Source organism: Monodelphis domestica, chromosome 8 (genome assembly GCF_027887165.1).
Source record: "Monodelphis domestica isolate mMonDom1 chromosome 8, mMonDom1.pri, whole genome shotgun sequence".
In the NCBI taxonomy this organism is placed as follows: domain Eukaryota; kingdom Metazoa; phylum Chordata; class Mammalia; order Didelphimorphia; family Didelphidae; genus Monodelphis; species Monodelphis domestica.
The window spans coordinates 41,990,100-42,005,606 of NC_077234.1; the positions used below are offsets into that span (position 1 = coordinate 41,990,100).

Genomic DNA, 15,507 nt, shown 5'->3' on the forward strand with positions numbered 1-15,507 from the left:
GAACTCTCACCAGCTACAGCCTTTTACTGGTCAGAAACTCTCTCGGCGCCCGTATCCCGGGTGAGGCCGTTTGCCCGGCCTTGCCATGGCCGCTACCAGCCGGAGCCTCTCATTGGTCCGACGCGCCAACTCGCCCTCTCATTGGTTGGAGGAGCTGTCTCGACCTCCGTAGCTGCGCTTGGATTTAGCGTCCTGAAAGCCGGGAGTGTTCATGGCCGCGATGAGCCTCTTGCTTCGGGCTTCGGCCTCAGCGGTGACGCGAGCCAGTCTGGCTCTGACCAGCCGAGGGCTCGGGCCGCAACTGCGCCTCGGCGGCTTGCTGACCCGGGGCATCCCGGGCACGGGCGCCGTGGGTAGGTGCTGGGCAGCGCGCGAAGGGTGCGAAGGCCCCACGGTGACCTTGGTGGAACCTGGATAGCCAGAGAGGGAGGGAAGGAGGAAGGAGCGCGGGGTAAAGAGGGGGGCGAGGAGGCTCCTTATAGGAGCCCCCTGGGCTCTAACTAATGACAGGAGATAGCTAGTTTTTGATTGCGCTATAAACTTTGCAAAGCGCTTACAAATATTATCTCATCACATCCCAGAGAGGCAGAAGTTGACCTTATATCCGTTTTATGGGTGAGGAAACTGAGGCAGGCAACAGTTAAGTGACTTGTCCAAGGTTACACAATGGAGAGGCAGGATTTGAACTCGGGCATCCACAGCGCCATCTAGATGTCTCTAAGTCGCTGCCTCTCCATGGGCCTCGTCTTCCCTAGTTGTAAAATGAGAGTTGATAGCCTTGAAAATCCTTCTCCCCCCCCCCCCGCCCCCCCTTGCTTTAAGTCCCCTTTCAGCCCAAATGCCATGAGCTTACAATGTCTATTTCCACCCCCCATCATCTTGGGTGTTTTCCCATCTGAATTCTCCTAAAACGTGGTGCCCAGAGTTGGTCACAAGTCTCCAGGGCTGTTCTACCTCTTAGGGGAGAATCAACCCTTAGGCTTTGTCTGAATCTCTTTGTTTGGAAGCCTAAGCTTCCACCAAGCTATCCATTGTGGGGCACTGACTGTCACAGCTTTCCTGAATCAGAGGGGGCAGAGGTGACAGCTAGCCTCTAGTCTGCAGGGGATTCTTAGCATAGATAGGACTCAGGTGGTGTCTCTCAGTAAAACATAAACTCCTTGAGATCAGAGATGATTTTTCTGTTTTGTTTTTATTTTCCCAAATCCTCACATATGTTGCATACTGTATCAATACAAATGACACTTACATGGGAGAAAGAATAAAATATTATTTTAAAAACATATCATTATTTAACATGCACAATATATTTAAAATGTAAATATAAAATACTTGTGTATATGTATATATTTTAAAAAACAAGTATGTGACATAGCACTGGCTATAAAGTTATATTTGAGCCTCAGCTCAAATCCAGACCCCACCACTTATACCTGTGGTCTTAGGCAAATTATTGCCTCTATATTACATCTATAAAATTAGGGAGTTGGATTTGATAACTTTAGAGATCCCTTCCTACCCCAAAACTTTTTACCTGGCTATATTGAATCCCAGGAGTTAATTATAATAGGTAGAAGTTAGTATTTGTTTAGCATATAAAAGGCTTTGCAAACCTTAAAGCTCTACATGAATGCTATTGTTAGTTTTAAAGTTTTTAAAGTGCTATGTGTTATCTCATTTGATTGAGCCTCAACAACCCAGTGTGAAGTAAGTGCTATTGTTATTCTCATTTTTACAGGTGAAACTGGGGCAGAGAAATGAGTGACTTGGTCAAGGTCGCACTAGTATTTGTCTGAACCAAGAACTGAACTCAGGTCTTCCTGGCCCCATGTCCAAATAGACTGCTGTACCAATCCAGATGCCACCTGTTAGTGTTAGGGATAGAAGGAACCTCATAGGACATCAAGTCCATATGGATCTCATTTCAAAAGTGAGGAGACTCAAGTTGATTTGTTATCAATATATGTAGTAAGATAGTGGCAGAGCTGGGGCAAGTTTTCTTTCCTCTTTATTACTTTGTCTTCACTCTTTTGCTAGTTTCTCTAAGGGATCAGGGCCTAGAACCCAGGTCTCTCTCTCTCTTTTTTTTTTTAATTTTTAAAAATTTAATTAATTTAGAACATTTTTTCATGGTTACATGATTCATGTTCTTTCCTTCCCCTCCTCATATTTGTGGTTTAGAAAGGACACCCTGATCACTAACATCAGTAGAACTTGGCAATAGGTAGATCCAGTGAAAATAGACTTTGATTCCTCTTTTCTTGGAGCAAAGGAAGGAGAGGAGAATGGTCCTGAGGTGGGGGGTAGAGGTTAAGAAGCAAGAGTCCAAGAGGCTTGTCAAAGCAGGGCAGAGGCTAGTCAGTCCTGGTAATGGGCTGGCTACCACAGGACCAGCCTCAAAGTGGAACAGAAAATGGGTCCATTCCCTCCATTGCCTTCCACATGCAAAAAGGAGAAAATATTCCTTTAAGACTGGTTCAAAGCCCAAAGTGCCCACAGGGTGCGGTAACAGGTTCATGTTCTACTAAGGGGTTAGTTGACTAGCCTAACTCTTTTTGGCCCAGGGTTATAGAGTAGACTTCCAAGCCTGGACTTGATTTTGATGATTCTGATTCATGTTTCCAGCAGGCCTTCTCTATTCTCTGACACATTTAATTACTACTAATTGCTTGCTTTCTTATTTCCAGCCCCAGTCCGACATAGTGGAGGCCATGGAAAGAGAATGTTTCTCATTAAAGCTTCTGAATTTTATGACAAGAGATTTTTGAAGTTGTTGGTAAGTTTATTTCAGCTACTTTGGTTTTTTCACGTGATTATTTAAACTTAATGCCTAGTTTAAATAGAAATATGCTTTGTTTCTCTTAGAATGTAGGGTGTTTTTTATATTTTCTTGCCTTAGACAATCTAGAAGCACTGTACAGAGACCCTGATGATTCAATAATTGTTACCATATGCTTTTAAAATGTCTCCTTTGGAACCTTCAATATGAAATAATATAAAATGAAATTTTATATTCGTACCCAACAGAATAACTCATTGAATGATTACTTATTCAATTCCCCTGATGCATCTACAGCAGGATGCTATTAACAGATATTTATTCATTTTTCAAGAACACATATGTTATGAGAAGTGAATTATATCAGTAATGATAATAACAAAAAGCAGAACAGGCATTCCATTTGAGCATGGTCCAGTGTAAAGGATTGGAAGTAAAAGAACAGGATTGGAGCCATAGTTACTCAACTGACTGTCAGTATAACCTTGAGCAAATTTGCTCTGATAATTTCAATTTTCTCATTTGTAGAATGAGGGTAATGATGTACCACTTACTATAATATTATTGTCAAGAAACTTGCATATAATCATTATATAATTGTGAATTCTTTGCTAATCAAAATGAAAGATTACATTTATTTATTTATTTTTTTAACCATTATCAATACTGTGTATTTTTCTAAGGCAGAAGAGCAGAAAGGATTAGGCAATGGGGGTTAAGTGACTTGCCCAGGGTCACACAGCTGGGAAGTGTCTGAGGTCATATTTGAACCCAGGACCTCCCATCTCTAGGTCTCGCTCTCAATCCACTGAGCTACCCAACTGCCCTGCCTCCAGCAACTTCTGAAAGTATCTACTGCAGCATTGGCATTTGGGATCAAACACAAGTTTGCTTAGTCCTCTCTTGCACAATTTTTGTACCAAAAATGAAAGTACCAAATTTTGGTATCAGATGTACCAAAAATGAACATGTTTACATGTTCTTGTACAAAAGATATTAGTGGGGATAAAAATAATGTATGTACCAAGAATATTAGCATCTTCAGCAGCCAGACACTGTTAGTAGTTTGAAAACATGAGGAGGAAAGAGGATAAAAATTATTCAGTTTTTGGATTTGATCAGCCTTGAAGCATACCTTGCTTTGTCCCTGCTTCCCTTGTACTGCCAGCTTTCCTTGAGCCTTGCTTTTTTCTGCTGTTGGAACTACAGATCACCTTAAAGCTGGTGTACCAGAAAACTCATTAATTAGTTGTTGTTGATTTTTGTGGGGGAGAAGGTTAGAATGGAAGAGAATCTGGTGAAGCTATATGAAAAAGAATCCGATAATAAATATACTTTTAGGTATGACTTAGAAAGCCACTGGATAATGCATTTTATTTTCTTCATTTATCTTGCAGAGATTTTATTTATTGTTGACTGGGATTCCAGTAGCAGTTGGCATAACCTTTGTGAATATATTCATTGGTAAGCTTATAAAAATATGTATATATGACTGTCACAATATAAAAGGTCTTTGAGCTTATATTTGGGAATTGGATGTAAACAACCAACTTTCAGTCACCTCTGATAATGTAAAGGCAGAGGTGGTTTAAAGTCAAGACTTGGGTTTGAATCCTAGCTCTGCCATTTTCTATTTGGGTTGTGACTTTGGGTGAATAAATGATTTAGCTTCTTAATTCACTTTTTACTTTTATGGCACTTTTCCCCCTTAGCCAGATCTATAATTTTTTCTTTCTTTCTTTTTTTTTTTAAGGCTTTTGCTTTCTGGCTTAGAATCAATACTAATTATTGGTTCCAAGATAGAAAAGTGGTAAAGGCTAGGCAATAGGAATTAAGTGACCTGCCCAGGGTCACATAGCTGGGAAGTATCTGAGGTCAGATTTGAACCCAGGACCTCCTGTCTCTAGGCCTGACTCTCAATCTACTGGGCCACCTTGTTGCTCCCCCCCACCCCCCCATTTTTTCTTAAATGAACAGTTTAGTGGTAATTTAGAACCTTTGCTAGAGAGGAAAAGATAGTATACTCACCAAACTTCTATATCTGTAAACATCATGAGATCTGTTGAAGGCTATTGAATTTTGCCTACTGAGGCCTGGAAGTGAGGAGGGTGGGTCTTCAGGTTTGCATCTCCAGTTCGGGGTCCACCAGCTTACTGGCCAGCTGTCTACTCTGTCGCATAAGCTCACTATGGAGGCAGCCCTCTCCATAGCATTGTGGTTTGAAATAGCCAAGCTGAAAGGTCCTGTTTCTGGAATGTGTCAATATAGTTTGTCCAGTTTTCCTCATTTCACGTAGGCCATGCTGGGTAGGAAAACAAAGTGTAGTGTCTGTAATGTCCCAGGTGTTTGCTTTGGAATCTTTAAGCATTGTAAATGGAGAGGGGAAGAAGGAGGAAGAAAAGGGGCAGAGATTGGGGAGGGAGCTATGTGGAGAGTACAAGAGTCACTGGCTCCAGAGCTGATTCTGGAAATTTATTGGTCCTGTCCTTGGAGCCCAAGGGCTCGATGCTGCTGCTGCTAGATGGCCATGAGCTCGTAAGTAACTTCATGTTTAAGACAAAGGACCTGAGGACCTGTGACAAGGGAATCACTTTAAAAGACTGATATATATTAATTTAAGGTCGCCAAGGAATTCAGCTATGTATTCCTAAATGAAAAACTCAAGTCAGCCGTCAGCCTTTTTTGGAGTTTAATTACAATAGGAGCAAGAAAGGAATTAGAGATAGAGAGAGAGAAAAAGGGAGAGAAGGGAATAGGGCTTAAATACCCCTTCTGTTTAGGCTGGGCCAAAAGGCCCAAGCCCTTAGATAGCTGGGGCAAAGGAAAGAGATCAGTCCCTATCACTCACGTGACCAAAATGGAGAAACAGTCTCAGAGGCCCCCACCTTCAGCTTCCTTCAGCGCAAGCTTCTCCCAGTCCACCGCAATCCCCCGACCAAACTCCTCCAACCTCCTCAAGTCTCCAGACCCTCCTATCTTTTAGGAAACCATCCAAGTTCCTCCTCTCAGTTCTCCCATCTACCAATCACTGTTCATCAATTTCCCTGTGCCAATGGAGGCTCTAGCTTAACCCAGGACCGCCCAGAGGTTTCTGGCTTTTGCACATGTCTGTTGAAGGTCATATTTTCAAATGATTAAATCTTTGATCTAGGCTGCAGCCCTTACTCAATCCTATTAGGACTGAATAGGGTGGAGATTTATTCCAAGTATCTCCATTGTATAAATTCTAAAATCAATCAAGACTCAAAGAAATTCCTGTTCTATGCTTAAGCATAGGTCAAAGTCCTTTCCATTGTTCAGCAAAAGGTTTCTGTCCTAAAGTAATCTGAAGAAGGGAAGAGAAGGAACCTCCCATGCCAATGGGGTTCCCATTCCAATAGACTATCAGTAAGAAATTTTCCAAGTATGAAATATCCCAATGGTGAAATTTCCAACATTTTTAAGTCTAAGGAATTTTGAGGTTTACAGACCCACTGCAGCCTCCTCACTTCCAGGCCTCAGTAAGCAGAATGAGTAGACTTCAACAGATCTCATGTTTATAGATACCCCCAGTGGGGTCAGGAAGAGATAGACATGACTGAAAAATGTCTTAACAGCAACAAAATATCTATCATCCTATGATCTTATCATAGAATACCTTTTGCAACATGTATTGTGGAAGAGGATCCAAATTAGGGTTCAAAAACCAGGTTCAAATCCTGCTCTGGCAGATAGTGACCCTGCTAGTCATTTCATTTTTATGAACCTCGATTTCTCTATTTTAAAATGGAGTTAATGTTTATACTTCCTATCTCACAGGCATGTTTTGAGGAAAACTCTTTCAAAAGCTTAAAGCACTGCAGGGACGTGAGTGCTGGATAATAGAAGATAGAAGACTCCTCCAGGGCAGGAATTTATCATCTAAATGTAGTGAATCTCTCCCTGTAGTGTTCTCCCTACCCCTCACCCTCTTTGGTCTGTGGTGTTATTGGTAGAGGAAACTTCTCTACCAGTGTATATCTGCAGCTTTCCTCCAAATCATAAACTCATAGAGTTGCCTGTGATCATGTACTCTCTCCCAGAGCAAGTTTGCAAGGTCACACAGCCAATATGTGCCAGGAGGCCCTGAACCCAGGGCCTTCTTAATTCTGATTCTCTAAGCCTTGCCGCGCTCAAAATATTCTAATTTTACATTTCAAGGCTAGATGTGCCCATTAGAGAGTTTTAGGCACTGTTCGCCCTTCCATTTCCAGGACAGCCATCTGCCATTTGGGGGACAAGCAATCCCACAATTATAAACGAACTCATGGGTTGTCAGGTTTTTGTAGACTTGGAAAACAAACATGCTTTGACTGGGTGGTTGTGATGGAATAACTCACACACCCACTGAAGAACTCTTATTCTTTTTTTTTTATGTCTTTATATCACTTCTAAGACAGAAGAGCAGCAAAGGCTAGGTGATCAGGGTTAAGTGACTTGCCCAGGGTGACACATCTAGACAGTTCAGATTTGAATCCAGGTGCTCCTGACTCCAGGCCTGGCACTATATATTCACTGTGCTACCCAGTTGCCCCCAGAAGTACTCTTATAATCAGTTGTTTAGGCATTCCATTCTTGATATGTATAGGCCTCAGTGCCAAATCCTAGAGCAGATGAAGTTAAATAAGGCACATTCTTTGCCCTCATGGAGTTTACGTTCTATAAAGGGAGGGGAAACATACACTGATAAAAGTTATTCAGAAGTTATTGTTTGCCTAAGGTCACTATCAGGGAAGTCATGAAGGAGCAGGTAAAGAGCAGTAATTCTGCAGGTAGGGAAGAGCCAGGCACACTGCAGGCATTTGTAAGAACATGTCAGAGAGGCAGAATTCTTAGGACGGGTCTGAAGATTCTCTAAAGTTTGTGAAGAGGAGGAGAGGTTGCAACAGAGGTGTGACCCCAGATATCTGAGGGCTAAGCACCAGGCTAAGGAGTTTCAGCTTCATTCAGTCCACTAGAAGGGCTTTTGAAAAGTTTGAGTAGAGGAGTCATGTGAACAGTTCTCTATACCAGAAAGATAAATGTGATGCCATTAGTGCAGATTGATTGATGGGAACACAAGGTGCAGGCAAGAAGGAAAACCTGTCAGAAGACCATATTGTTCATGTCCATGTGGGGGATGATGCCCAGAGGGAAGAGGAGGATGGGCACAAAAGGGTTTCTGAGGTCAGATCCCCTGGGCTTGTTAATGCTACGTGAAAGGTGTGAAATGGAGAAGGGAGAGAAGGGATGCTGCTGAGCAGGCAAAGCAGAATCAAAGCCCTCCTGCTGGTGTGGTAAGTCTGAGAAGCAGTAGAACTGCAGGTCAGCCACAGCGTTAGCCAAGGACAAGGCTACAAGGAAACATGTATGTAGGTCAAAGGGCACAGTGGAGAAGGGGGAATGTTGAAGGCCTCGGTTTGGATCCTGACCACTTAGTAGCTAGGTGACCATTGACAAATCATTGCATCTCTCTGAACCTTTTTCCTCATCTCCAAAATGGGGTGCAAGGGGAGGTTTTGTCTGATCTCTAAGGATCCTTCCAGCCCAAAGTCTAGGATCTGATGGTTTGTGATTCTGAGATGTCTCCATCAATGACTTGTGAACCAGAAATGACATATAAGGTACCCCCAAGGACACCTACTGGATATAGAGGTAGACTAGTGACACAGCCAGAGTGGATGCTGCCCTGGTGTCAATGGGATATTTAAGAGGTGCCGAGGATGACCTGCCGTACCTGGGGGAGGTCCCCTGTGGAAGATTTAGGGAAGGAAATAGAAAAATGTGGTATAGGATGCAAAGGGAGACCTCACAATGATGAGGTCATGGAGTTGTCACCTGGGGAAAGGAACCATGACTGGTTATACTATTCTGCTCCCCCATAGCTGACACTTCAGTAAATAGTACACATCTGTGCAGAATTCTGCGCAGGGTGCTTTGTCACCTTTGAACTCCAAAGAGTCTCTGCAGCAAGTTGGTTCTTACTAGAGTCATGAGGAAATAATCATGAATTTCTGGTGATTGTGTTAAAAATCTCCATTGTTTCCTCTTAGGCGAAGCTGAATTAGCAGAAATCCCAGACGGCTACGTTCCAGAGCACTGGGAGTACTACAAGGTTGGTACGGAACACTGAACCTTATGGGATGTAGTTATCTCGCTGCTGCTCTTGGAGCAGTGAGATTGTGGGGATATTTTATTTGTTCCTCACTCTAGCTGGCAAGAGCCTTCCCAGGCACAGGTCTGTCTCTCTGTCTGTCCCTCTGGCCTGTAATATTCAAAATAAACTTTTTATCCAAGCTCATTGACCCCAGGTTAAGAACTGTCATTAAAAAGAATACACGGGGGCAGCTGGGTAGCTCAGTGGATTGAGAGCCACACCTAGAGATGGGAGGTCCTAGGTTCAAATCTGGCCTCAGATACTTCCTAGCTGTGTGACCCTGGACAAGTCACTTGACCCCCCATTGCCTATCCCTTACCACTCTTCTGCCTTGGAGCCAATACACATAGCACCTAGCATTATGCTTTGAACATGCTCGATAGGTAGGTAGGCTGATGATAGATAGACAGACAGACCCGCACACACACATACTTATTCTGTGCCAAGAACTTCTCTGTAATACTTAATAAATATTGATTTGAACTGAATTTTCATTTACATATTGATGAAATTACTAAGATGTCACTGTAAACAGTGTTCTTAGTTTTGTTCTTGTTTATTAAGTAGACTCTAAAATATTTAAGTGTAGATGTTTCTATTCATAGTTAACCTACTGTTATTTGTTCCAATGTGTAGTTTTTGCTATTTCAGTGACACTTTAAAAAATTACTATAAAGGACAGAATGTGTTGTTCCCATTTCAGAAGCACAGGAATTAATAACATGATATCAAAGTCCCATTATCTTCAGATGACTAGATGGAGGTTAAGGTATAACATCAAAGTACTTATTCACTGAATGCTGGCTCAACATAGGAAAAACTTGTTGTAAAGTAGTCATAGCAGTGGCCCTTGACTGAGGCTGGCTAAACTGCCAGATTGGGGTTCCTGAAGGAGATAGAATATTACTATGCTTTAAGAAATGTTAGCTATGAAGAATACAGAGTGGTGTAGGGGGAATTCTATGAGCTATGAACTAATGAAAAATGAAGGAAACAGAGGTGGGAAAACTATACGTCACAGATGCAACAGGTGGGAGAGAACCAACAGCAAACCTGTCACCTGGAACTCTGTCCATAAGGCTAAAATATGACTAAAGGTGGCCCCAGGAGAGTGCACTTGCACTTGGTGCCCCTTTCTTTGCAGAAAAGCTAGGGCACTATGGAGCTTGTGAAAACTCTATGGACCCTTAAGGACTTGTGGGGTCCCTTTCCTGAACTGCCTTTTCTCTTCTGTTTTTTTTTTTGTTTGTTTGTTTGTTTGTTTGTTTTTTGGAGACGGTCTTTTGGGGAGGAATAGAAGAGAGGTATTTGGGGAAATGATCTCATTTGAAAAATAGAAGATATCATTTGTCCCTAGATTTGCAAGCTGAAGTTTTTAAACCCCTAAGGATAATTGTTGTGCTGTTTTATATAAATATTCAGGTGGAATTGGGAAGGGCAGCAGAATTTTAATTTGCAAAAATTTAAGATTATAATTTTAAAAAATTTTACATTTATCATAGGGCCTCATACCTAAAAGAATCAAATGGTTATTTTCTTGGTCAAAATGAATTATATCAGAGAAAAGAAGTAAGATTTAGTATTAATCCTTTAACTAAAATTTCTTGTCTTCGCTAATTCTTCACTTATCAGAAATAATCATTTTAAATGTGAAATGAAGGAGTGGATGATGGAATTAAGAAATTAATACAAACTATTATCTCTCATAGCATCCTATAACCAGGTGGATTGCCCGTTATGTTTATGAACCTCCTGAAAAGAATTATGAAAGAACAATGGCCATCCTTCAAGTAGAAGCTGAAAAGGCTGACCTGAGGTGAATCACAGAGGCCCTGGGGTGGGGGGCAGACAGGGGGTGTCCTTGCCTCAGCATGCTGCTCACATATAGAAGGAGCAGAGCTGGGCGATAAAGGGTTAGGGGAAGGCCTTTTAAGGACTAGACCATCACGCTGAGAAGTTTCCCTATAGCGGGTCATGAAATGGATCTGGCTGTGGCAGACACTGGGCATGGGGATGGGGGAATAGAACTTGTTCTAGAGCCTAGTCTTCATTGTGTTCTAGTTTGTTGGCTTATATACAACTGATGAATGATTAAAGGATGAAAATAGTAAAGCAGAGCCCTATCTGCAGGCCCATCTATCACCATCGTCAAGGCCATGCATGCATGACACTCCCCTGGGGCTAAAACATGGTCCTGTGAAACTATTACTACTCATCTCTGCTCAAAACTTCAAGGGAAAGGGGCCAGAGGGGGACTTGAGTCCTCCAGACTTAGAGAAGTTCTGAATAAGGCCAGGAGACCCTGAGGCCCACCACCTCAGATGGTGGGCAGGTAAGTAGGAGGGGAGGAAAAAAGACTAGCAACACTCCTAAGATGAAGAACAGGTGCCTGTGAGTAGAGGTGAACCGCACTGTTGAACAGGGCCAGTCTGTTTTATGATTGGATAAACTTTGATATTTATTGTTCTTGCAAAGATTGGGAGGAAGGAGTTTGGCCATTTGAAAGATGTCTGAGAGTCTGTACAAGGATTTGGAAGACTAATCTGGCTAGAGTGGAGGTTCTTTGGAGGGAGTAGTAGAAGGTGAAATCAACTGCACAAGTATTACTTTCCTTCCCCCAATCCAAATTATATTTCCTTTTAATGCTTTGTAGTTCAATATTAGACACGAGCATGGTGTGAATGTTGAAGAGTTCAGATTCCATCCTGAACCTCAGTACTACAATATAAGCTCCTTGCGGCAAAGGATGGCTTTCTTTCTGTCTTGAGATTCCCAGTAAATGTTTACTGAATTTTTATGGTGTCTGGAACATGGGAGGGAGTAACCATGTTGGCCTTTGCCAGTGAAAATCCATCTGGAATGTTGGGTTCAATCCCATAGGGACACTTTAAAAGATCTCAGCCTGGAGCACTTCTGTGGGACCAGGACTTAGGAAGATGAAAGCCAGGAGTCTGGTGGTGCTCAGTTGAATGTTCATAGTCTGGAAGAAAGACTTGGGGCAAACATCCTGTTTCTTTTTACTTTAAGATTTTAAGAGCCACTAGCTAGAAGAGAGACAAAATCAGGAAGAACAAGAACCAGTAGGAGGAAAGGGAGGCACATTTTCACTTAGTAAAAACTTCCTGTGTCTAATAACATCTAAGACTTAGAAGTCTTGAAGGTTTTCAGAGTGCTTAATATCTTACTTAGTCCTCATAGAGGAGTTGTGAGGTATGATTCCCATTTAACCAATGTGGAAACTGAGACTCAGAATACTAAGACTTGCCCAGGGTCACACAGTAAGTATCTGAAGTGGGATCTGAACCCAAGTCTTCCTGATTCCAAGTCCAATTCTCTCTGTACTGAAAAATGGTATTCATTTGAAGGCACTGTCACAGCACAGAGACTGGATGATGTTTTAAAATGAGATTTGTATTTGTACTTCAGCCAAAGTTGGCCTAGGTGGCCTTCTAGTTCTGGGATTTTGTGGAGAGAGCCAGCATTGGGGAGTGGAAAGAGCTCTAGACTTGGGAGTCATAAGACCTGGATTTCACTTCTGTCTTTGACATTGTGGAAATTCTCTGGATGAGTCACCGAGTGTTTTGGCCTCAGTTTCCTTATCTTGTATAAGATTGAGACTTGCACCAAATACCTCATAGAGTTGTTGGCAGATTTTAGAATTCTACCTAGGTGTGAGCTGTTATTATGAGTGAAACAGGAAGAGTCTAACCATCACTCCATTAATCAGCAAGCATTTACTTAGTGCTTATGTGCCAGGCACTGTGCTTAGCACTGGGAATTCAGAGACAAAAATGACAGCCCCTGCCCTCAAAGAGCTTAAAGTCTATGAGGGAAGGCAATATGTTCGTATAGAGATGAAAGATGATTTTGGGAGTGGTGGGACTAATACCCATCAGGAAGAGTTGCAGTTAGGAAGTCATGGTTGGGTAGAGGAGACTGGGGAGTCCAGAGAGGCAGTGGAACTTAGGGGATGGCCAATGCAGAGGCTGCAGATGGATGCAGGAGATGGACTGTCATTTGGGAATAACAACTAGAAGGCAGACTTGGTTGGGACCATCAGAAGTGTGAAGAGGAGTAATGGATAACTGAGAAAGTTTTCACTGGACCCAGTTTTTGAAAGGTATTTTAAATTACTGAAGTAAATTGAGCCAGGGTCAATAATGACCTGGTCAGACTTATGCTTAGCAATATTGCTGACAGTTGTAGGAGGAGGATGGATGGATTAGTAGGGAAACCGTAAGCCAGAATATCGCCAAAGCCCAGATGAGAACTGATGAGGACATGAACTTTTAGGTGATGGTTCCTGTGTAAGGGGAGAAGGGACACTTCTGAGAACTGTGGAGGTAGAATTGATACGGTGTGACTGTCTGTTGGATTCGAATAGAAGACAGGTGAGGGAATAGGTGAGGGAATAGAAGACAGAGAGGAAAACCAAAGGGAAGGTAAGTTTTGGTGGAAAATGTTATTTCAGCTTCTGTTGTTGGTGAGATGGTCTCCGAGCTCAGGACACAGGCCAGGTCTTGAAATTTAGTTCAGATAAGCCTCTGTGTAGATAATTGAACCTGGGGAAGCTGGTGAGGGCCTTGGACAGAGCCTTGGGTCATCCCCAAGGGAGGAGTGGGATTTGGATGAAGATCCAGCAAAAGAGATGGAGGAGGAGTGCTGCTATGGGTAGGAGAGCAAATGAGAGCGGTATCTTGAAGGACACCAGAGGAAAGAGTGTTCAAGAAGATAAGGCATCAGCGGGGTTCAGTGCTACACAGAGGACTGAGATAGTCGTTTCACTTGGATGATGGAGTAAAAGAGCCAGATTACAGAGTTTGAGAACTGAGTAAGAGGCAGCAAGTGTAGATGACTTTTTCTAGGACTTTGGCTGTGAAAGGAAAGATATTTAGAGTAGGATGAAAGGGAGACCTGGCAGGGCTTGTAGGCAGCAGCAGGAATGAACCAGCTGTAGGGGAGCCTTTAAAGATGAGAAAGAACAGGGGAGACAATTGTGGGGGAAATTTGTCAGAGTATACTGGAGTAATTAGGGTCAGAGGGACAAGAAGCGATCTTGGCAAGAAAAAGCCCACTTGATCAGGAGGGGGGGGGGGGGGGGACTGTTGTAGAGTGTGGATTAAAAATGGGCCAGTAAAGTGTAAATAAAGTAAGGTCTACTGCCAAGAGGATGGGAGGGAGTGGGGAGGAGAAGGAGGAAAGACCAGGGCGAGAAAGATTATGGTTAGGATATTTTGTCTTAACCTGGGTGCTCCAGATAGAGAGCTAGTATAGGCTTAGGGTGACCTAGTTAAGGAGAAAGATGAATGTCCTTATTGGATGTAGATTGTTGGGTAGGAAGACTGAAATCCAATGTGATGCCGTGGACACGGCCATTCTCACAGTGAAAGTGATGGCTAGTGGCCTTAGTGGCCAGAGGAAGGAATGGGTTAGAGATGGTTTGACATAGTTGGTGGTTACCTGAATGAACCAGAGAAGAGAAGTTAAAAGTGACTCCGATTTTACATACGAGGTTGTCTGCAGTTCATGCATGTGTGCAGCTGTCTTGGAGAGAACCGGCTAGCTTTCATTTGTGTAAGACCAGCTAACAGTTGTACTCGGTAATGGAAGGAATTGTTTACATTTGAATGGGAGCCTCTTGGGGCTCAAAGTCTAACTTGAGGTTTGTGTTTCTTACAGGTTAAAGCTTCAAGCAACTGACAGACTTATGCGAGAAAGAGGGGATGGACCCTGGTTTCATTATCCAACCGTCGATAAAGCACTTATTGATCACGATACAAAAGCAGCACCTGACTATTAAGCTATTGATTCTACATATCTAAAGTGCACTCTCTTTAGTGGGGGTAAAACGAAGAGGTGCATACTGTACTGTTGTTCCTTGAATAAAACAGCCGTTTTCCTTTTGGTCTTGTCCTTAGTTCTTGGTGTAGTTTCTTTTGTCATGAAGGGCTTTCTTTTTAAGAAGGACATGAATATGGCAATTGAAAGGAGATGAGACCCAGGTTTGGGAACTTATAAAGGATAGTATAGGAGGACCCCATTTTTGGAGAATTCCTTCCAAGACCTACCCACAGCCCCAAGGTCTCCCCCCCAAACAAACAAACAAACAAAAACTTTTAAAAAGCTGAAAGTGAAAGCAGAAGAGACTTGGAGGGTGGGGAAGCCAACTTCTGGAGCTTCCTGCTCTGGGTGGGGGGTACAGAGAAGGGGGGGGGTTGTGTTTAACTGAAACATTGAAAACTTCGGATTAGGCTGGGTCTTCCTCTGTCATTTGGAAGTAGAGTCTACAATATACCCAATAAATGAAAGTTGTGGGCAGGAAATACAACGATCAGAAATGACTTGTGTACCTGAGCATGTAGAATACAGACGTCTGGGTTCATCACTGGTAACTCATCCATGTCGACTGCCATTGTGATTTCTAACATGGAGTACGGAAGAGTAATGCCTTAATAAATCGGGATGAATTAGTGGAGGGAAAAAAACGAACCTCAGCATACAAGTAATTAAAAGGGCTTGGCAGTTCTCTGAGGGCAGTGTAGCCCACCCCTGGCTCTGGGCTCATTTGTCCTCT

The 15,507-nt window shown here is 42.7% G+C and overlaps 1 protein-coding gene across 1 annotated transcript; it reads left to right on the plus strand.

Annotated features, from left to right (window-relative positions):
• Nucleotides 1-30: 30 nt before the first annotated feature.
• On the plus strand, nucleotides 31-14,850 carry NDUFB5 (NADH:ubiquinone oxidoreductase subunit B5). The gene is made up of 6 exons (XM_001368107.4): nucleotides 31-353; nucleotides 2,688-2,776; nucleotides 4,177-4,243; nucleotides 8,830-8,891; nucleotides 10,643-10,749; nucleotides 14,613-14,850. Exons 1-6 carry the CDS (start codon nucleotides 212-214, stop codon nucleotides 14,731-14,733), a joined length of 588 nt encoding a protein of 195 aa, XP_001368144.1. The 5' UTR covers nucleotides 31-211; the 3' UTR covers nucleotides 14,734-14,850.
• The last annotated feature ends 657 nt before the right edge of the window (nucleotides 14,851-15,507 follow it).